This window comes from Mixophyes fleayi, chromosome 1 (genome assembly GCF_038048845.1).
Source record: "Mixophyes fleayi isolate aMixFle1 chromosome 1, aMixFle1.hap1, whole genome shotgun sequence".
NCBI classification, from domain to species: Eukaryota; Metazoa; Chordata; class Amphibia; order Anura; family Limnodynastidae; genus Mixophyes; species Mixophyes fleayi.
This window is the reverse complement of record NC_134402.1, coordinates 268790601-268815184: the sequence shown is the minus strand read 5'-3', so window position 1 is coordinate 268815184 and position 24584 is coordinate 268790601. Positions and strand designations below refer to the sequence as shown.

The window sequence follows — 24584 nt, the reverse complement described above, 5'->3', positions numbered from 1 at the left end:
TTAAACAACATGCAACCTTCTGTTCGTTTATAATAAACAGTAGATGCTGCACAATCTCTTCTAATAGAGCTAAAGACAATGATTCCAAGTGTGTTTTGCTGATTGTGACATTAACTTTTGCATAGTTATAAAAAATAAATGTTTCACGGAACCCACAATTACCTTACACTATACAGTGCTTATAGAACTGTATACAGGGAGCAGTTGTTAGCAAACACAGGTATATCACGGACACTAAAAACACACAGATAAACATACAACGCCAAAATATTTTTACCTGCAGCCAATGTGACTGCAGAATATTTAAATGGAATCAAAAATTCAACGACAGTATTTTCCGTTATTTCTAGTTTGCAATAACACATGCAGTGAAAAAAAGTGTTATTTTGTTTAAGGCAAGTTTGCAATTTCTCTTGAATTCAAAAGGAAAACGCAATAGTATTATTACTGGAAAACATGCTGTGTGTGAAATCAGCCAACAGCAAAAACATAAAACATTAGGTGTGGTAAGTAAAAAAATACATCTTGTTAAGGAAATTTAAAATTCAGGTTTTTCTTTTAATTTCAATGTGCATGCAATAAAGATTTATGTAGTTGCATACATCATAATTAAGAATATATGAAACATTACACAGCCACTAGGAAAAATGGTGTCTGTATTCAGAACATTTTTATAGTAAGTTTCTCGGCACAAAAAAGTAAGAGAATTTTCATCACTGCTTGTGTAATGGTTAAAGGTTAGAATGAATCAAAAATGGACCTGTGTTGCAACGAAGATTGTGATAAAAAAAAAGAGAGCAGGAACAAATAAAACATTAAAAAAAAAAATCACTAAAACGTGTGCATGGAAGAACATAAACTAGAACAGTTACAGCCGTCATCCAGATGCAAAAACATGCTGGATTTGATTTTTATACTGTACAGGTTATGGTTAAATCCTGATACATATATCCACACAGAAACATCAGTCTTTTGTGATGTCTTTAGTGATAGCTAACACTTTGCTTAATGAGGAAATGTAATGCTTTAAAAAAATATATGTCAATTGTAATAATATTATCCTGATGTTACAAAGATGTTTCATATTAATGCTAATATTGTTAAAAAAATTCTTGTGGCAAAAAATGTGATTGCTAACTTTATTCAAATCATGTATGGCAGACTTTAATGTACACTATGCAGAGAAAGGAGTCTTCAATTTTAACCTTCTCTTGGCTGGATGCACCTGCACAATCAACAGAACGTCTTTGGCTATTGAAGGATTTATAAGCCCACTGCATATGTCACAAGTAGGCCACAGAACATATTACATTAGGTAGCATTCCAGTATGGTATATAATGGGTCACTGCAATATATAAAGCTTAATTAAATGTATTCAAACCTATAGGAATGGCCAATTTGGGTTACATCCCAGAGGTACACTGCATTAGTTTAACCACATTTCAGTAAGTTTAGATGTGTTACAGTTGTTACTTATAAGGTAGATTAAGTACATCCATTTCAATACAGTATTTTTAATTTGCCTTTTTCCTCTCTCATATAACATTTTATTATATATATTTTATTTATATATTTTTTTCAAAAATGTTCTCTCTCTTAGATGACAACTTTCCGGTCATTTATTTTCACTGCACAATGTGTAAAGCGTAAATGTATTTAAAAACCATTAAATCAATATAATTGAAAACAACTCCGGGTATTTTATATACTACTGTTTCTTATTAAATCCATAACCTTACAATTAACTCCAAATACATGATAAATGATTGATCAACGTGTTATTATTGAAATTACAGAAATTCACTTAGTAAAGTAAGACAGCTTAAAGAGCACTAGTTAGTCATTTTAGTATGCTTGTGAAATGTGACACATAAATCCATAGTAAACAGGTATTTAAAATAACATATAGCGGAACAATACAAATAAAATCAGCATATTTTATCACTCCAAACAAATACTTTTTTTTAAAAAAACTTATGAATTTGAAAAGTTTTCCAGTCTATATATTATTTTCTTCTCATCCATCACAATCCCAGGTCAGGTCCTGATTCTCTCAATCTTTCCTTTGCTATTTAGCCTTGCATATTTCTGCCAGATGAAGGCAAGAAAGGTTGGGGTGACCAGGCATAATTCAGGGAAGGACATGCAGGCAGTTTCTGGTCATTCTCTACCTGTCATCGATCAAAGTGACCCCAAACAATTGCCTTCAAACACAGTTCACGAGAATGCCCTTTCAGGTTATCAGTTATTTTGGTTCTGAAAAAATGTGACTGCACTGAGAAAGATTATGAATTTCAAAATGTTCTAGATCTTTTACTAATAAAAGAGAACTGAAAGGCCCAGCTAATTCTGATTTTGCTCTTTATATTTTACACCGAATTTTGACTCGTTGGGGAAGACTTTAGTTTTATTGATGAGTTATTAACTCTGAATGGTTCCATCTGGATTGTAAATCCACACTTACAGTAAAGGGTAAAAACAATTACTGAAGACGTGCAATACACTGAATGCTAGTGGTCATCCACATAAGAAGCTAAGCAGACAATTGTTTTTGGAGTTTTTTTTTGGGGGGGGGGGGATTGGTAACAAAAGCATTCTGTTCAATTTTGGTTCAAGATTATCTACTTTGCATCATATGATGTGACATTTACAACAAGTCTAAACATCATATGGTTACTTTTTTAAAAAGTTTAAAACTAATTTTCCCCACAAGCAGTGGAGTAAACTATCATTATAGAATAAAGCTGCGTCACACGACACCTGGATCTATGCTGCTATTTTGCACAATGCATTATTTCACTACATTTTAGGAATTAGCAGATGGAATCTTTGAATTATGCACTGTATTTATTTCCCCGACAAGTAATCAAACTAATCTGTTATAAATTCCTTTGTAACCAATTAATTTGGTAGAGTTGACATCTGAATTCTGGAGGATACACCTGATGGAATGCAGATAAGTATTTAAGGTTCCATCAGTCTGCTCCACTCAAACAGGTTCACGACTCAAACAAAAAACTAATAATGATGATTATATGTGTGAAAAAATACTGTTTTTTTTATCAACTTTTAAACATAATCAGTAAATAAATATATATACAATATATATATATATATATATATATATATATATATATATATATATTAGTATAGAGGCTTTAACAAAATATTATTTTGCCAGATTACAACTCCCCCCCCCCCAAATGCAAATGCTTATACATGTGTCTAGCATTAATTCACAGATCTGCCAAAAAACACGAGCAGCAAATTATTAAGCCCATAATAAAAGTTGTTCCAATTCTCTCATCTTTTTAGTCTGCAAAACTGGAACAAAAGTAGGAAGGCTTCCCTTCCCACCACAATCCTTAATTTATATCTTTGTTTACATTAGGTATTTTTTAGTATTGCTGAGATTGCTTGCTTTGAAATTTATTTCTCTCTTTTTAATGCCAAACAAGCAATCGTTCACGCTGTCCTTGTGGCTCAATAGCCATTTATCAATTGATCATTATTTGGATTCAATTCTATTAACTCTTCTTCAGGATTACAGTCTCCCTCTAGAATTAGAATGGGACCCTGATATAATCTATATAAGCATTTTACATACGGTCATACCCTAGTTAATAAAGTAGTTTGGAGTTTTTCTTTTATTTATATAAATTAGTTTGTTTAGGGAAATAGTGTAAACAATATAAATAAGCTGCTATAGCTAAATCACGAAAAAGGTTAGAAATGGATGATAGTTAGGATAGCTGGTTTCAGTACTGTACGTCAATGTTTATGCTATGGAATTTATGCAGATGTATGTATATTGCACTTTATATGTTTTTTTGTTGATTGTTTTTGTCTTGCAGTGTGAGAGTGTATTACCTTCAAGTTTTGTGGACATATTTAAGAATTGCTGTTTCTGTTCAGGTTCATGTTCGTTAGAGATTCATATCAGCTTACTGTATTATCAGCAGTAATCAGGGTCCCTCTACAGGAGATACCAAAATATGCCTTGTTAAAAAACATGCTTTAGTCAACTCTAGAGTATTTACGAGGTAAAGAGTTTGTGCATTTTGTAAGTTTTTTTTTTAAACAGTTTTCCCTGGTTAAATTCTTGTGTGACCCATTACCTCTACAAAGTCATAGATAAGTAATTTTAAATATTTTGAAGTGTAGGTATCTTGATAATTAAAAAATAAAAAGGAAAGTTTAATTGTGATCACCAAAATGAGTATTAGGATGACAATTCTGATGAAGTTATATAAACACGCTGTTTGATCCTACAACGATAGAGCAAGTTCATAAATAAAATACATTTGGAAGTGTTCAAGGTGTGTTTGGTTCTTGAGCATAGCATAAAGTTAGCTTCGTATTTTTAAGCCCAGATGAGGAAGAGATGATGCAGCCGGCTGCCTACGTATCACCATGTGCATGGTACAGAGACACTGGCTTGTGTGATTAATTATCAGTTGTTACTGGCCTCGCAATAACATTTCAGCTTTCCCGTCAATAGCAGCATACCAAGATGCCTTTAAGGCGGCCCCCAGTGCAGGAAAAGCTCTGGGGAGGACGCCAAGACACAGCCTTGCAGTGTGAGTGAGAAAAGAAGGGGGAGAAAAAGTGATTATGTATATGTGTTTAAGAATGTAAAAGACATTGAATCAAAAAAGGGTTAAAAAAAATAAAAATAAGTAAACACGAAAACTAACATAAACCTGAAAATAAAGCGAAAAAAGGACCGAAGATAAAAACAAACTAAAAAAGAAAAATAAGGAGAACAGCTTAACTGACTTAGTTATCAACCATCCGCTCTGTGCTGTGAGCAGTTTAAACAACACTGCAGTTCAGCTCATCTGAGTACTGGGGGAAGCTGTTTTCAACCACATGAAGTCAATTAAGATCCTAGGAGAGGGGCCCCTCAAATTTCTATCACTGCAAAATCAGGGAAAGGAAGAAGGAAAGAGTGGATGTGGTTTTAATTCCACTTTTGATTACTTTCGCAGAAAGGATGCTACGGGCTAATTGTTTTGCATTTCATCTAAATTTCACTTGGTCTTTCACTTCCCTTTTTTTGAACAACTCTAAAAAGATTTAGAGAGCAGGTAACTGGTTCTTAAGGTAGCATTTCATTCAGAAATAGGATTTTTTTTCTACCAAAATAAAAATATAAAAATGAAACATCGATTCCAGCTAACACAGTAACAGAACCACCCATGAGAGACACATTAAGGCTTAAGTGAAAAGTAACAGAAAATAACTAAAATAAAATTGAAAACATAAATAAATCACATGTACATTGTCATTTCTGCATCTTAAATTCCATTTTGTAAGTAAAAGGAAAGCACTCACCTGTTGGGACATTCTGAAGAGAAGATTGGCATCACAGTTCTGCCATGCCCCCATGTACCCAGGCTCGCTTGCCGGCGTCCTCGTTCCGAACTGCATGGAGTTGTCAGGGCAAGAGTCTTTGAATGCCCGGTCTCTCGCCCTCCTGTCTCGCTGTCTGTCTCTCTGTATGTCTCTTTCTCTCACATCCACTTCTGCCTCTTCTGACTGAAAAGTGAAGGTGGATTTTTGAGCCTCTTGGCATTCAGTAGCACAAGTGTGGAGTAGTTACAGAACTGCATGTAGGCTGCATTTCATTTAGGTAAAGAGAGTAAAAAAGGGTAGGAGAGGATGAGGAAGGGGGTGGGTGGGAGGTGAAGTAGCAAGGAGGGATGTGCTGCTGATGGTGTGGAGGGGGTGAGAGATGCAAAGCTTATTTTGCACCTTCCTCACAGATACCCCTATCATTTATGCATGGATTGTGACTCCCCAAGGCTCCTCTTTGCTCAGCCTAACAGCTGCCTGTCAGGTGTGCATGTAGCACTAAAGGAAGAAAAAATTGCCTGAGACCCAAGGAACAGCTTTAAGGATGTCACCGGTTAGGAGAGCACAGAGTCAACTGCACTGCTCCACTCTCAGGAACCAAATGACATCCTGCACTAACCTCTCTCAGCCTACAGATACCCATATACACACGCACACACATTCAGTGATCACAGGCAGTTGGGAGGGAAAGGACTCTGGCCCTTTCTTCTAGCCTTTCTCATTTTATCTCCTGCTTTTCTTCAATAATACGTCAAGTTAAGAATGCCACATTTGACACTTGTAAGTGCGACACATCTCTTTGTACTTCACTGTTTTTTAAAAAATTATTTTCCCCGTCTGTTATAAAAAAAAATTAAATCCATAATAAAATCTAGTACGTTGCCAGTAAGCAGTGAAGAACATATTTAACTGATTTACTATGTGACAAGCTGTCAATATACAATAATTAAACAAGGTCTAAATAATGAACGAAAAAAAAGTCAGACACCAAATATGTTTCATTTTGTTTTAGTACAGAATCTGACCTGTGCATTCAACTTGTTTTCACACTTGGTGTCAGATACTAAAAAGGATTCAGTCCTAAAAATAGCACTTATTAAATAAAAAAAATCACCTATGTTTCGCTTTAAAATAATATAACAAAATCCACTGAACAATCTACTGTAAGTAAAATAAACTGTATATTATCAGCCTTGCAGGAAAGAAAATAAATTGTTTCTACATGACTTCAAAGTCAGACCCAGCACTGAACATGTTAAACTTTTGACCCTTATTATACCTTTAGCCTCATAATGTCACAGACATCAGAGTGTTAAACAACAGCCAGAAAAAAGTAGGGGCATGTTCTAAAGGTTCTTTCAAAAAAGAGAGTCAAAGTAGATTTGTCTGGTAATAAAACAAGCAGACATGCAGTAGGACAAATGGACAAAAAACACCACTTTCTCCCTATCTTCACCATAACAATAAAGCTAGCATCCACAGTCTGTAAAACAAACAAAGACAGCAGCAAAGAGCTTGTGTGACTGCTCAGTGCCATTAGTTCACAATGAGGAGAGATGAGAAAACCTACACTGTGTTGACACAAATGTGCCTCGCTTTCTCCGTCCCACATCTCTTGAAAGCTTTTCTGTTAAACTTTCCTCCAGTTCACAACCATTAGGCACACTCGCACACACACTAAAACACACACGTTCAAAAAAAGATGACTTAGCAGGAAGGATTGTCTTAGAACAATCAACAAAACCTACGGTATGGGTGAATTCTAATAGTGAAAACAATAAATAACACTAAATAAAACTCATAAACATTATCATAATACAAAACATGCCTTAAGTATAGAGAGTCCACCTAAGTTGCATAGAGATATATATATATATATATATATATATATATATATATATATATATATATATATATATATATATCCTTGATAATGGAAAAGGAAAAGGGAGAAGACTGTAAGTTAATTGTTCCCCAACAGTGGCTGTGCTTTCACAGCCAGATATTAGCCATTTAAACTCCCTCTAAAATTTGCTAGCCTCTTGATTTCTGAAGTGGCACTCAATGCTTCAGTCAAGCTGCCTGCTCAGCTCCTGACCTTCCCACTAATGGCTGTTATTTGAGGGAGGCTTAAGGACACTGTCAATAGCAGGCTTCCTCCTTTCTCCTCTTCTCTGCATCACTCCCCCTCCTTCTCTCTGTCCCTGTCTCTTTCTCCATCTATCTCCTACACCTCCCCTCACTCGCCACTCCTCGTCTTTACTTTTCCGTATCATGCAGTACTAGTGTGTGCATGTATATATGAATGTAAGTATATATATATATATATATATATATATATATATATATATATATACGCACCGCAGTAAGGAGCACCTGCTGCAGTAATAGACTATTTTATTAAAACTGTTATTCTGCAGGGCTTGAGAATCCCAGAGGACTGGGCCATGTCAAAGCCGATATAATTAACTAGAGGCTCAGCAACGGATCAATTACCAGACAAGCTAGTGATAGTGAAATCAATGAAAGATCATCAGGCACATTATCAGTGTTGCAACTCATTAGGGTAAAACTGAGAAGTGTGCTCAAAGCCCAGGCAAGGTGGCATTACAAAACAAAGGGCTAATTTGGAGACCCTGCTGTGAACAATCTGTAACAGAATTAGCCTCTCCCCCCACACCTCCACAGCCGCCTAAACTGCACAGTACTGTAACTAAATGTGACAGACTGAGAGGAGCAGTTTATTAAGACACCAACTTCAAGTTTATTTAGTTCATAAACTCTCTCCCAGAAAATCAATATGGTCTCTGCAAGGGTTATTAGGCATGCTGGCTTAATACATCCAAATGTGATTTCCTAATGCAGGGGTCATTGGTAGGAAAGGGGCTGAACCCGTGTGTAATGTGTGTAAAACTAAAATATTTTACAGTTTTGTGTAATATGGAAGAGACGGAACCACGTGCCTGCTATCTATTATTATGAAAAGCACAGATTATAGTCTCGGAGATCAAAACATCTAGATGTCAATCATCATTAAGATTCTTCTATATTCTTCATTCAAAAATTAAGCAAACAAGAAAGATCAATGAGAATGGATCATTATACATTGTATGGCCTGACAGTGTGTCTTCAGTTGTGACGAGTTCGCTTAACAAGCACTGCGCTCACAATGCACAGTGTACAATAGCTGCATGAGAAAGTATGCAGTGACAGATGAAATGCTAAAGCTGAAATAAGAAACATGAAAAAAAAAATTATAGATCTAATACAACAAACAAAAAGGTGCAAGGAATATTTTTGTGAAAATGTTCTTGAGGCTGTGTACCCACTGGTGTTTGATTTACATTTAGAAATTAAATTGCAAAAGTTCAAACACCAATGAAACCACATGTCAAATGCAAACGTGTTTTGCATGCGATTGTTTTACTTGCATTTGAGAGGTCATTATAGGCCACTTCATAGACCTGCATTTAAGCATGCAGAACAAAACCTTATTTCTCCCGACTGAGAGTAACATTACAAATGTGTAGGAAGTCATTGGAAATAACCTTTTTCATTTGCAGGCACATTTGTGTAGTAAAACGCAGAAAAAATGATGTCAGTGGGCACGAGGGCTAAGCCCTACTTTGATTACATCCCACTGTAAGCAAAGCTAATATTGTTGAAGTTATACAATAGATATTGGCAATCATATTTTTACTTAAAGCTACTCTACCACCTAGGAAAATATTTTCCTAAGGTGAACCCTTCCTTTACTAAAGCCTGCTAAAGGCAGGCGATTTGGCCACGGCTCCGCTGGGTCGGTGATGTAGGACTGGCAAATCAATGAAATTTACCATATTTAAATGGCGGTGAAGTGGGGATATGAGCAGGAGGACCAATCTCAAAAAGTGAGATTGTAGCTAGCGATTGGTCATCCTGTTTAAGTACACCCTGCCCCCGGTTTTCAGCTGCGCCGTAGGAAGAACAGAGTAGCTGTGGGACAAATGGTTCCATGTAACAGTGCCCGGGCTTCAACTACGAGAAAGAGGCAACTTAAGAAAATATTCTCCTATATGGTTGTGTAGCTGTAATGTTGCATACATTTTTATAGATATCTCATTTGTGTAAAAACAGCATTGCTTGAGAAAAGAACAAGTTCATTGGAAGGAGGAGGATGTAATGGGCCCAATGGATTGTGTTTCTGTGCAGTTCACAGAGGTTCTAAGCAATTAAGATTAGAGAGCACCGATGTTCCTACACACAACAGTGTATTGAGAATGGATTATCATTCAAATAAAATCCAGCCAATGGCAGTGCTGTGATCAGATCACTGTTTGAAGGAGCCAATTAAAGCTGTCACAGCAAAGTTACATATGGGCTACAATAAGTAACTTAGTTGAGTACACCAATGGTGCCAAAAGAGGCTTATTGAAACAAGCAGCTTGTCGTACCTTGTCACAGGTTATTCCAGCTGATAGCCCAATTGAGTTTCATTCAAGAAGGTGAGCTAAGGACCATAAATAATGGTCCCTGGAGCATTAGAAGAATGGTTTTGGACTGATGAACACTGGTTCCGACTCTTTAGCACTGATGGAAGTATTGGTGACTATGGTGAAAATCTCATCAGTGAATTCGTCCTGCTTCTCTGTGGCTGTTTTGTAAGCCTGTCTTATTCTAATATGTAAGATCTAGGTGTACTAATAAAAACTTCAATCAGGATAGCTACAGCAAGTTAGTTAGACATGTAACCACATTATGAAAGTTACCTGCACATACTAAAATAGGATAAAATAAAGATGCAAAAATACTAAAATAAGATACAACTGTTCACCCATTAGCGTTCAATGTAGATAGTTGATTCGTATACACAGACATGAAAAGAAAAGGTGCGATAGAAGTTGAACACAGTGAAATAAATACTGCTAGGGTCAACAATAGCTTACAATCCTATTTTAACTAAGTCTTTAAGTGACAGTCACACTGTGACTGATCATAAGGGACTCAGGTTATCAATTTATTACCTGGGCTTAAAACCTTACAACAATCAGCCAGAACATTAAAACCACTGACAAGTGAAGTGAAAATCATTATCTTGTTACAAGGGCACCTGCCAAGGGGTGGGATATATTATACAACAAGTGAACAGACAGTTCTTGAATTTGATGTATTGGAAGCAAGGAAAATGAGCAAGTGTAAGTAAACGACTTTAACAAGGACCAAATTGTGATAGCTAGATGACTGGATCAGAGCATATCCAAATGGCAAGTCTTGTGGGGTGTTCCCAGTATGCAGTGGTTAGTATCTACCAAAAATGGCGGACAACCAGTGAACCGACAGGGTCATGGGCACCAATGGCTCATTGATGCAAATGGGAAGCGAAGGCTAACCCGTCTGGTCCAATCCCACAGAAGAGCTACTGTAGCACAAATTGCTGAAAAAGATTCTGCTGGCTATGATAGCAAGGTGTTAGACCAAAAAATGCATCCCGGTTTGTTGTGTATGGGGTGCCATAGCTGCAGTCAGAGTGCCCATGTGGACCCCTGTCCACCACTGAAAGCACCTACAATGGGCATGAGAGCACCAGAACTGGACCATGGGGCAATGGAAGAAGGTTGTCTAATCTGATGAATAATGTTTTCTTTTACATCATTTGGACAGCCGGGTGCGTGTGCATTGTTTACTTGGGGAAGAGATGGCACTAGAATGCACTATGAGAATAAGGCAAGCAGGCAGATGCAGTGTGATGCTCTGGGCAATGATCCTCTGGGAAACCTTGGATCCTGACATTCATGTGGATGTTATTTTGACATATACCACCTACCTAAACATTGATGCAGACCAAATACACCTCTTCCTGATGGTTGTGGCCTCTTTCAGAAGGATAATGTGCCCTGCCACACTGCAAACATTGTTCAGGAATGGTTTGAGCAACATGACAAAGAGTTTGTCTCCAAATTCCCTAAATCTCAATCCGATCGAGCATCTGTGGAATGTGCTGGAAAAGACCAAGCTATGGAGGTCCCACCTCGCAACTTAGAGGACTTAAAGGATCTGCTGCTAACATCTTGTACCAGATACAACAGGACACCTTCAGAGGTTTTGTGGAGTCTATGCTTCGACAGGTCAAAGCTGTTTTGGCGGCACGAGTGGGTCCTACACAATATTAAGCAGGTGGCTTTAATGCTGTGGCTGATCGGTGTTTATGATATTAATTGTACGCTGAACAGACAATGCCAATTCAAGTATCTATATGGATGTGACATCCCCGATGAGATCTGTACTATTCATCATTCCCCGTCTACGATTTGTTATCTGCCACTAGGGAGCAAACAAACATAATATTCATTGTATTTTGACATATTTATTACTCTGCTTTTTATAATTGTGGTTTTGTGAGCAAATATCGAGATGTATCCAATAGATATTAAATCATGAAGTAGTAAAATGAACAAAGCATGTGTCCAGTAAACCATAGTGACCACTATTGTTCCTGATATCCTACAAAACCCAAAACACATCTTCAGAACATTTCTTAGAGAAAAGCTGGATATACAAAAAAAATATTTCATAAATATTTAACATTATGCATCCTATCAAAGACTTTTATAATTTACTCATATTTAACCCAGACCTCTCCCTTCTGCTACTTTGAAATCCACTAGTGTGTCTGCTACTGTGAAATGCACTAGTGGGTCTGGTACTGTGAAATCCACTAGTGGGTCTGCTACTGTGAAATGCACTAGTGGGTCTGGTACTGTGAAATCCACTAGTGGGTCTGCTACTGTGAAATGTACTAGTGTGTCTGCTACTGTGAAATCCACTAGTGGGTCTGCTACTGTGAAATGTACTAGTGTTTCTGCTAATGTGAAATGCACTAGTGGGTCTGGTACTGTGAAATCCACAAGTGTGTCTGCTACTTGATCGGCAAACCAATTCTCAAATTTTGTATTCCTATTTTAAGCAGAAAAAGTAAGAAAAAAGGTGTTTATAATGTAAACTAGTAAGTTAATTGGCTGCTATCAAAATTGACCCTAGTCTGTCTTTGTGTGTGTGTGTATTAGGGAATTTAGACTGTAAGCTCCAATGAGGCAGGAACTGATGTGAGTGACAAATATCCTCTGTACAGCACTGAGGAATTAGTGGCACTATATAAATAAATAAATAAATAAATGATGATGATGATAAATATGTTCGATTTGTTTTTATTCTTGAATATTCCCTTTTGAGCAGCATGCACTTTAGTTCATAGTTGATTTGAGACTTTCGATCCAACCAAAAACAGTTGAATCTTGAACTTTTCCGAATTGTCTCTCATCTCCAATCACTGGTGAGCTACATGAGTGGGCATTGCAATATATAGGAAAGGTGCAGTTTATTAGAAAGATGAAATTAGTGGGTACCTTTCTTAGGGATCAAAGAAGAAAGGGGAGAATTAGCTGGGGGAAGAAGAGAAAGAGTACAATAGGGGGAAAAGAGGGAGAGCTGGGAGAGAATAAAGAGCTGGAGAAGGGGAACTACACAGAGAGAGAGAGAGAGAGAGAGATCTAAATGATGAATGTAAGAGCACAAGGGACAATGGATAGAGCTGGGGAGAAAAATGAGGACAGTAATTGGGGTTTGGTTGGGGGAGGGGGGCTGAAGTAGAGACCATTGATGGAGAAAAGTGTTTCCATTAGAGGTGACAGATCAGGTGTGCTGGTGGAGAGATTATGGTGGGAGCGGAGATGCAGACCAAGCGCAGCGCTGGAAGACGAGCAACCAACAGCCTTGAGCTCCGGTCCTGACGCCATCCCTGCCTCCAGTCCGCCTACGGCCACAGCTGCCTCCACGCTGCCATACCTCGCATCCCGTGCTTCGGTTCCAATGCTCCTTTGGCCCTCCTGATCTCCGTCCACCTGGACCCACATCATCTCTGGTCACCTGTACTTTGGTCCTACCTGACTCTCTGGATCATTCGTCTTGCCTTAACCCTGATCCCCTAGACCATTGTCCCTCCAGCAATCTACCCGTGACCTGGACTCGCCTGCCTGGACTATAGAGGCCTGGACTCGCTTGTTTCCTGTGATCTCCTTCCTCCTGGTACCTGGCTCTCTTTTGTCCTACTTTTACATTGTATTTTTCATTTCAATTTTACATTGTGTGTTTCAGTTCAATTTTACGTTGCATTCTTCATTTCAATTGTACTATTATGTCACCTTAACCTACTCTTATTTTAAGCCTATTTTACTGTGTTTTATTTTCCCGCATTTAATTTCATTTTATTTTTATTTCAACTTTAATTTTATGTTATTTTATGTCGACTGAACTCCATATTGTTTTCTGACATTGCCTTTCTATTCCACCCTGTCTATAGCCCTCTACTGTTCTACTCTCTGTTCTACTCTGCTCGTCAGCCCTTAGGGAACTAAAAGTCTAATTTGCTCTGTTCCACTACAATCTCCCTTTGCTGCCCTCTGTTACTCCCTCACCCCTCCCCTGCCAACTCTGGCCGTTCTCTTTTCCCTTGTCCCCCATCTCTCATCATGCCACCTCGCTCTTTTCCTATACCCATCCTCTTCCCTAGCCCCCTTCTATGGCCTAACTCTCACAGCCCCATCTCTCACCCTCCCCCTCACTCCATCAACCCTGACAAACTCATCCACATCTCCCCCGGTCCCTCCATCCCTTTTTCATGTGCTCTCTGGAACTCTAGGTCTGTCCGTAACAAACTGTCCTCCATCCACGACCTCTTCATCTCCAACTCTCTCAATCTTCTTGCCATTACCGAAACCTGGCTCACTCCCTCGGATACTGCCTCTCCTGCCGCTCTCTCCTATGGGGGCCTCTCTTTCACTCACTCCACCAGAACAGATGATCGTCCAGGAGGTGGAGTGGGCCTCCTCCTATCCCTAGCTGCACTTTTCGGGTCATTCCCACTTTACCTTCCCTCTCCTTCTCATCCTTTGAAGTTCACTCCATTCGGCTCTTCTCCCCCATCCACCTTCGTGTCTCCGCCATCTACCGTCCCCCTGGCCCCACCTCTCTTTTTCTTGACAACTTCGCCGCCTGGCTCCCCCATTATCTTTCCTCTGACCTTCCATCCATTATACTAGGAGACTTTAACATCCCTATTGACAACTGCTCTGACCCTGCCACCATCAAACTTCTCGCCCTTTCCTCCTCCCTTGGCCTCACTCAGTGGACCTCCTCCCCTACCCACTGTCTTGGTCACTCCCTCGACCTTGTCTTCTCTCATCTCTGCGATCTCTCTGACTTCTCCAACTCTCCCTTCCCACTCTCTGACCACCATCTCCTCTTCTTCACTCTTTCCTCCTCCCCCGCTCCCACCTCGCCTAAAGCCACCCTCACCAGGCGCAACCTTGATGCCATTGACCCCATCTCTTTCTCCTCCTCTCTTGAAACTCTTCTATCACCGCTGCTCTCTATGGCCTGCCCTGATCAGGCGTCCTCTGTCTACAACAAATCCCTCACTACTGCCTTAGACGCTGTCGCCCCGGCCACTTCTATCCGCCACCGACGCCTTATTCCCCAACCCTGGCACTCCAAACTTACCCGCTTCCTTCAAAAATGCTCTCGCACAGCTGAACGCCTCTGAAGGAAATCTCGTTCCCTGGCTGACTTCCTCTACTTTAAATTTATGCTCTCCTCTTTCTGCTCTGCCCTGTCCCTTGCTAAACAATCTTTCTTCAAGTCCCTCATTTCTTCTCAGTCCTCCAATCCCCGTCGCCTCTTTGCCACCTTCAACTCCATCCTCTCTCCCCCCTCCCCCTCTCCCACCATCCCTCTCTGCCTCTGACTTCTCCACCTTTTTCTCTTCCAAAATTGAGGCCATCAGACTGAACATTTCCTCCTCCAATCCCTCTCCCACCACCACCATCGCTTCACCGCCCTCTATTAATCAGCTCTGGTGCTCCTTCACCCCTACATCTGGTGATGAAGTTCGCTCCCTTATTCTTTCCTCTCCAGCCTCTACCTGTCCTCTTGATCCAATCCCCTCTCACCTCCTTCGCTCTCTTACTCCTACTGCTTGCTCTCACCTGGCTCACTTTTTCAACTTATCACTCTCCTCTGGCATAGTCCCCTCTTCATTCAAACATGCTCTCATCTGTCCTATCCTCAAGAAAGCCAATCTTGACCCCACCTCCCTTGCGAATTATCGCCTTATCTTTCTTCTCCCCTATGCCTCCAAATTACTCGAGCGGATTGTCTGCAGCCGCCTGACCAGACACCTCTCGGTCAACTCCCTCCTTGACCCCCTCCAATCTGGCTATCGCCCCCTCCACTCCACTGAAACTGCCTTGGCCAAAGTTACCAATGATCTCCTATCAGCCAAAGCCAAGGGTCACTTCTCCCTACAAATCCTCCTCGATCTCTCCGCGGCCTTTGACACTGTAGACCACCCCCTCCTGCTGCAAACTCTTCTCTCTCTCGGCCTTACCGGTTCTGTCCATGCCTGGTTCACCTCATACCTTGCTAACCGCTCTTTCTCTGTATCCACGTCTGGTTCTTCCTCCACCCCCTCCCCTCTCCCTATTGGAGTCCCTCAAGGCTCTGTTCTGGGCCCTCTACTCTTTTCGCTCTACACTTCCTCCCATGGCGCTCTCATCTCCTCTTTCGGTCTTCAGTATCACCTCTATGCTGATGACATTCAACTCTACATATCTTCTCCTGATCTTTCCTCCTCCCTCCTCTCTCGTGTATCTGACTGCCTCTCAGCCATCACCTCCTGGATGTCCTTGCGCTTTCTCAAAATTAACATCTCTAAAACTGAACTCATTGTCTTTCCCCTGCCTTGACTCCCTTCCCACCATGACCTCTCTATCGTTGTTAACAACTCCACCACCTCCTCTGTCAGCCAACTCCGCTGCCTTGGGGTCACTCTTGACTCCTCTCTCTCTTTTGCCCCCCACATTCAATCCCTCGCCCAAGCCTGTCGCTTCCAACTCCGCAACATTGCCCGCATCAGTCCCTTCCTCTCTCAGGAAGCCACCAAAACTATCATACACACACTCATCATCTCCCGCCTTGATTACTGCAACCTCCTCCTTACTGGCCTCCACCACTCCCACCTCGCACCCCTCCGCTCTATACTCATTGCGGCTGCAAGACTCATCTTCCTTTCACGCCGCTCCTCCTCTGCCTCCCCTCTCTGCCTTGCCTTACACTGGCTCCCTTTCCCCTACAGAATCCTTTTTAAACTCCTTACCACCATGTACAAGGCTCTCTCTCAGTCTACGGCCCCTTACATCTCTAACCTCATTTCCATTCACACTCCTGCCCGCTCCCTACGCTCAGCTAATGACCGCCGCCTCTCCTCCACTCTTATCACCACTTCCCACTCCAGAATCCAAGACTTCTCCCGTGCCGCCCCCCTCCACTGGAACGACCTTCCTCGCTCCATCCGTCTCTCTCCTAATCTGTGCTCCTTCAAACAAACACTCAAAACTCACCTGTTCCTCAAAGCCTACCAACCTTCTACCTAACCCCGCATCTCCTCCAAACGTTCTACCCTCTCTCCTCCCGGTCCCTCTCCCCACACTTCAACTTCCTCCAATTGTGTCTGTTTCGTTCACCCACCCTTAGGATGTTAGCTCGAATGAGCAGGGCCTTCTTCCCTCTTGTCTCCACACCTGTTCTTCTACTCCGCCTCTACTGCATTAACCTGCCTGGAGTTTCTGAAGCATTGGTATTTTGTATATTGGTCTGTACTGTCTCACCCTGTATAGTCTACTGTTTGCTTTGTGTACAGCGCTGCGGAAATCTTGTGGTGCCTAACAAATAAATGATAATAATAATAATAATAATAATAATAATAATAATAATAATACTTGAAGCAGAGATGAGTTGAACAAACCAGGTAAAACAATGATAAAGGCAGCAAAGGACCTTAGTGTACTTGAATATTTATTGGAGCGGAGAGTGGAGAAGTCAGGCTGGAAACACGTGGGCTCTGAGCTATGAAATACTGTGTCACAATAAATACATACAAATAGCTATTGGTTGCTATTTCCAACTATGGCACAAATAATAACTGAGTTGTGTTCTGAAAGTCTTTGAATGATGGCAATAAATAGCATATACTATTTGTGGTTCTGCTTCTCTTACTTGTACTGGATTTGGGGTAATCTAATGTATTTCTGATTTCATTTTTGGCGACAGTACACACAGAAACCAGTCAAATCATCCAATAGAATTTCCACAAACACAAGATTTTGAAAGCATACTCTCCTGGCCTTAAAAATTAACTATTAAATGAGCTTCCCTTTTTACAATGCTTGTTATCAAATATATTATCAAGCTTGCTGGAAAATTTCCAGTACTTATTTTGCTTTAGCATAAATCTGAATTAGGTGTAAAGAATTTGCAATTCTATACGCTGAAATTTAACAAGGCTGTTGTGTTAATTCTAGCAAAAAGGGCAGATATATTTTTTTCTTGCAAATTCTACCAGTTACATGCCACAGTACTGATCATCTAAAGGTGCTACTCGTCTTTACATCATTTTTCCATTTATTGCTATTTTGTTGTATCCTTGCCAAGATCTCCTCTGTTTACAAATGTTTATCTACATCTTCCTTTATGTTTTATGCATGAAGCCAGGAAATGACATTTGTATGTGCTCTGGGGACAGTACCGGGTAATGGACGCGCAAGTGTCTTGATGACATGATACACTGAGTGACATGACATTGCTGACTATCACATATTAAAATAATACAGAATTGTGTGTTTCTAAATCCCTTCTCAGCCAGCAGAATCCCAAAAGTAAATATGTTTTGTGGTGCTTGGTGTCTGATCTTGAAACAAACACACTTACACACAGTAGTTCTAATGGTAATATAGATGAGGTGAAGTATATTGCAGTGTACAGCGCACTATGACTAAGGTTGAAGTGGACAATATGTGCCCTCTTGTAACTCTAGTAACTGTACAAAACTGTGATAGAAATAATAGTTAAGAAACATGTTAACATAATAATTTTAAAGGTGATCACTATTACAGATGTGAATACCAACTTACATAAGGGTCAAAAGCATTGTCCTCCCTAAACAGAGCAATTCAGAAATAAAACTGTTTAAATACCTATTAATGAGGACGCCACTCTGAAGAGTTACATTCTGAATCTATTGTTCAGTAAAACAGTGCACAGTGGGTTGTTTAATAACAATTTAAATTTTAAACACTATAATTTCCAAAAGACTTGATTTAAATGGACAAATTGTAAAAAACCTTATCATTGTAAAACTTAATATGGCAGTGTATAAAATAAACCCAAAGTTAGTTAAGTGGGTCAGACTTTTTTCAGACACCTTGTAAAGGATGTAAAATGAATACATAACTTCATGAGTAAATAAAAGTCATTTGAGAATAAACAAAATATAATTCATGTTTTACTGAATTTGTATATCTATCCCTCCAACACTGTCCATTCCCTCATATCTTAGAGTTCTTTACATTTTTCTTTTTACTCTACACATTCAAAATACATTTGAGCAAATATTATCCACTAGCACTTTGTTTAATATTTTCATGTGTGTTTAGTACATGGTCAGTATACTAAAGCTTTCAAAGTTGGGCACATCAACAGAATGGTGTGTGTTAATCCAAGCCTGTGGGAGTTACTCTTCCCTTATGCTCCTGTATAGCAGAATCAGAGTAAACATACTAATTAACTAAACCATATCTTTGTTACTGCATTTTGCATATGTCCTATTTATGTTCACTGGTTTTGTAGGGGTCATTTATTACTGGATGGTACAGTTCAAATCTCATTATGCATTGGTTGCGAGTCGCCGCGCTAGCCGCGGCGGCTCGTCTCCTACCTGGGGCCGTCTCGCTTTGGTACAGGCTGCTGCCTAGGCAACCGGGAACCTTGCGCTATTTCTGCCCCAGCTGTTTAGCAGGCAGGCAGGACGCGCAATAGACACTGCAATTACATGATTGAAGTCTTCACTGGGGTGTGCTCCTTGCTCCCCCTTTTGATTGGCCCTTCTATATTTAAAAGGAAGGGAGAGCTTAGCCTCCCTGCCGGTTATAGCGACCTCTGCCCCGCAAATTTCTGTGCCAGCTCTGAATCTGTACTTTGCTGTTGGATCACTTGTCATCTGACCTTTTCATCATCATCATCATTTATTTATATAGCGCCACTAATTCCGCAGTGCTGTACAGAGAACTCACTCACATTAGTCCCTCCCCCATTGGAGCTTACAGTCTAAATTCCCTGACAAACACACACACACAGAGATTAGGGTCAATTTTGATAGCAGCCAATTAACCTACTAGTATGTTTTTGGAGTGTGGGAGGAAACTGGAGCACCCGGAGGAAACCCACACAAACACGGGGAGAACATACAAACTCCTCACAGATAAGGCCATGGTCGGGAATCAAACTCATGACCCCAGTGCTGTAAGGCAGAAGTGCTAACCACTACGCCACCGTGCTGCCTAGACCTTGGCGTGTTACTCAGACCATTCTCATTTGCTGCCTGTCCTTGACATTTTGGCTCTGTTATCTGGACTACCCTTGCTCGCTACCAACCCCTGATCATCCAGGGATCTACCAGGGGGAGATGAAAAATGTCATCAAGCAAGGGCAGGCTGGGCTGGGGGGAAGTCCCATAGTCGGCTACCTTGGGCTGGGTCACTGGGCAACCTGTTTTTTCTTCCTTTAAAATGTACCTAATAGGCTGCTGAGTTGTGTCTTGCCCCCAGGCTAAAATTTGCCAGTCTTCCCCTGTTGTCAAGTGTACTAATGTTAAAAAAGAGAAAAGGCAGATAGGGATTTGAGAATGCATCCCTAAAAGTCAAGGAGGGAAGGTAAAAAGACCATAAACGTTTTTTTACTCTATGTGGGCTATTTGCTTTATGAGTGCATTGCCAATTTTATGAATATATTTTACTAATATATAATTTCACACTATCATCATCATCATCATCATTTATTTATACAGTGCCAGCCAATTCCATAGTGCTTTAGCATTGAGAACAAACACAGTGATAAAACAATACTGGGTAATACAGACAGAGAGGTAAGAAGGCCCTGCTCGCAAGCTTACAATCTATGGGACAATCGGAGTTAGACACATGAAGTTAAGTGCTACATATTGAATATTGGTCCTAAATTAGGAAGGTTAAGCCAGTACTGGTTGAGGAATTTTATAAGCTTTCCTGAAGAGGTAGGTTTTCAGAGAATGCTTGAAGGTCTGAAGACCAGAGGACAGTCTTATTATTGCGAGGGAGGGAATTCCACAAAGTGGATACAGCCCAAAAAAAGTCCCGTTACTGAGAATGGGAGCATGTGATGATAGTGCATGAAAGATGCAAATCTTGTGCAGAATGGAGGTTTTTAGTTGGGAGATATTTTGAGACAAGTGAGGAAATGTATGTTGGTGCAGTTTTGTAGATGGCTTTGTATGTTAATAGCAGTATTTTGTATTGGATGAGTTGAAAAACAGGCTACTTGAATTGGGGACCCGAAGGTTCTCTGTCCCATATTGTGATTCAAAGAAGAGCATCTGAGACCCGGTACGATCCGCACTAAACTCTAAAAAACCTACCTATAGGTGTGTTACAGAATTACAATTGTCAATGTGTGAGATGATGAATGCATGATTTAAAGTTTTTCCAATGTCTTGTGTGAGATATGTACGTATTCTAGAAATGTTTTTAGGTGTACAGTATGCAACAAGATATAATTATTAAGTTAATGTGGGGAACAAAGGATAGTTCTGAGTCAAGGATTACACCTAGGCGACGAGCTTACGGTGTGGGATTTATGGTCATGTTGTCAACAGAAATAGAAATGTCAGGTAGGTAACTTCTGTTGGAGGGTTTCAATATTAGTAACTCTGTTTTAGAAAAATTGAATTTGAGTTAGAGAGAGGACATCCAAGATGAAATATCAGAACGACAGTCATTTACGCGACACTATGTACTATTGTCTGTATTATTACCTTAAACATATTCTTTCAATAAAGTATCACCCTTAATCTAAAACAACAGTGGTGTTGTCGCTTAGAGTTGCAATGCATACTCTTCTCTATAAATAATAAATACAAACATGTCCAAACCATGTGATCCAATCTAATTCCAGATCAGCATAGACAAATGAATACATTCTGTAAGCCACACAATGTTGGTTTAGAAAAAGCTAAAGTAACATCACTAAAGATTAACATGCTGAAATTAAAGCATTTATACAAATAACTTGTATCTATAGAGACATTTCCCATCGAATGAGAAGGCTTGGATCAGTTACTTTGATATTATTGCAATTGCTATCAATAAGAAGATAAATTGTCATTGGTCCTTGTAATCATATAAAAAGAACTATATAGGAGAGAGGAACCAAAGCGGCAATGGGATAAGATGTCTTTCTCTGCTTCTCCAGAATAGCTGATAAAAAGTCACCCAGCAAACTTACTAATTTGTAACTCACATTAAATAAAAAAAACTCCTTACAAGCTGGGAATACAGGCTAATATAATAACTACTTAAATTCTCATCTTTTTATGGCATGCAGAACCACCCAGAACATGTCAAGGGCATTCTCATTGCCTAGAAGTAAGCACTCTCATTCAGATCTCGATGTTAAGCCAGCAGGAGACTGACCTATTTTGTAAGCAAAGCTGGGAAAACGGCTAAAATTCTTGAAAGTCTCTTTAGCCGATTTAAGAGCACTTACTATATGTGCTCATAAACTCCCCAAATCAAGATGGCACCTGCCTCTGCACGGAGGGCTGTTATTACAAGGATTCCTTTTTTATTATGCCAGAGATTCTCAGATGAGAGAGATGGAATGCCTACAAGAGCTACGACACTCAGACAGGAGAATTGTGGTCTTCACAGAAATATTTCAGGCACTGTCTCTCACTGCAAAGAATTTGCCGGGATTACAGATATGTGACAAATTCATTCCTTATAGATGAGGAAACTCAGTAAAGCTAAACCTACTTGTTACCAATTAATATAGTACATAGATGAAGGAATAAAACAACAAGAAGATGGTACATTTTATTGACTCAGCGAAAGCAGGAGCCAGAGTTTTCTTTAAGGAATGGTCTGAAGTTACATACACCCAAAGAAGAACAGTACCCCATCTGACAACATAAACTCCAATTTGAACAAGATATACTCCCAGAGATTGACAAGATAAAGCAAGACTGATGACAGCAGAAGGCATCTTATGTTCTAGTGTGGATTGTATCTCTCACTCTCTTTTTTCCCAATCCTCGTTTAACCGCTGCACATCAAAGTAATCTAATATATCTCTGCATAAAACCCTCCACATAATTTCCCTGCGATAATGTATGTTTTTACCACATTGTATTCTTTTTTTTTTTTTTATTTTATTTTTGCAAAGTCACATTAACAGAAGAATATGACTGACATAGTGAATACACTTATTAAGAGCAATCAAGAATAACATAGAGTCAACGACCAGTGCAAAACATGTGAATGATCAAGTCAACCAAACATTTAGATATAGGGAAAATGAGTGACCCAGAGTTTTCATACAAAGAGGAGAGAAGAAGAAAGAGGAGAAGAGAGAGAGTACAGAAGAAGGAAAGAGCGAAAGAAGAAGGAGAAGGGGTGGGAGGATAAGAAGTGACTAGATCCAATGGAAGAGAAGAAAGAAGTCCTAGAAAGAAATTAAGTATTAGAACTGAGTTATGTAAAGGATGGACACGCCTGAAAAAAGGATAACCACTGGTCTCAGACCTTGGTGAAGGCTGTCGAGGAGTTCCGAATAATACTGGTCATATATTCCATCCGTTGAGTCTGCCAGACTCTATTAATTATGGACTGCATGGAGGGAGGATATTGCAGACGCAAGTCTGCCGCTATTTGGCAATTAGCTGCCGAGAGAAGAATGTGCCTTATTAATTTATTCTGATGACGGGATGCCGAGGGAGCTCCCACAGGTAGGAGAAATAATTTAGGCTCCAGGGGATTGTCCACCTGAAGGACTGAATTAATCAAGTCTTTGATCTCAAACCAGAAGCTTGACAGATTTGGGCACGTTCACCATATATGGAGGAATGTGCCCTCGTGGGAGCACCCCCGCCAACACCGATCAGACGAATCAGGGAGGATTCTACAAAGACGCAAAGGCACATAGTACCATCGGTATAGCACCTTATAGATGTTCTCTTTGATTCTAACACAGATAGAGATAGAGGTAGCATACTCATATATCTCAGACCATTCCTCATCTAACAGCTCTTCACAAAGGTCCCGCTCCCAGGCTAATTCATGGGGGTCTCTAAGAGTCGAGGTGGATGAAGCAAGCTCATAATAGAGCGTAGAGATTAGACCTTTTGTTGAGGATCGGCGTAAACAGAGGACTTCAAAGGTAGAGAGAGGGTGGTATGAGAGGCGGTCTTTGACAACACTATGAAAGTGACGTAGTTGCAGAAACTGATAAAAGTGCTTTGAGGGAATGTGAGTTCCTGGAAGAAAATCTGGGGAATTAAATATCGGTATGATCGGGGAGGGATGAGGCGACAGAGCTAAATTCTGAGATGATGAGTCCCAAATGGACAGAGAATGTGATACATTTGGATGAAGTAAAAAAGCGTTTGGGACAACGAGATCTTGGGAGCCATAGGAGAGAAGAAAAAGAAAGCCATCTCAGACCCTTGGCCTCTTTTTTAGACCAAACTCTGGCTTCTATCAGACCGGACCATAAGACACACTGAGCGAGTTGGGCAGAGAGACAGTATCTTCGGAAGTCAGGAATCCCTAAGCTACTACATCCTATTCTTTATAGCACAGCAATGACCATATTTCAATATACTAATTATAAATTCTAAATCAGTATGGTATTTGCAGGTTTATTACCAAATCTTTGAAAAGTTAAACTGTCCGTTAAAATTGAGTAACTTATTAGACTAGGCTAGGGAAGCTAAAGAACAAGTCATATGTACATAGGACACACTTTAGTAAAAACCAACAACTGACCTTAACTAAAAGAAATCCAAATTATTTACACAGCCTCCATTTATAAGCATAAAAGCTGGAATAGACACCGGGTGGCCTCTCAACATATAGATACACACATAGATAAAAATGGTAGATACATAATTTTAATTTGTTATTTGGACAATGTCAAGTGTAAAATTGTTACTGTATATGCTCCTAATATTAAGCAACTTTTGAGATCACTTTTCAAATTAATGGAAAAGAATAACAGGGTTATTCTGTTATAGTTGGAGGTTTCAATGCTATTGTTTATCAAATTA

At 39.9% G+C, this 24584-nt stretch overlaps 1 protein-coding gene across 2 annotated transcripts in view; it reads right to left on the bottom strand.

Annotated features, from left to right (window-relative positions):
* The window catches only part of BNC2 (basonuclin zinc finger protein 2), a 453763-nt gene that overhangs the window by 210766 nt on the left and 218413 nt on the right, over positions 1–24584 (bottom strand). For both annotated transcript variants that reach the window (XM_075210871.1, XM_075210873.1), the window contains exon 3: positions 5339–5542. In XM_075210871.1, coding sequence (XP_075066972.1) covers positions 5339–5542 — 204 coding nt within the window. The remainder of the gene's footprint in view (positions 1–5338; positions 5543–24584) is intronic.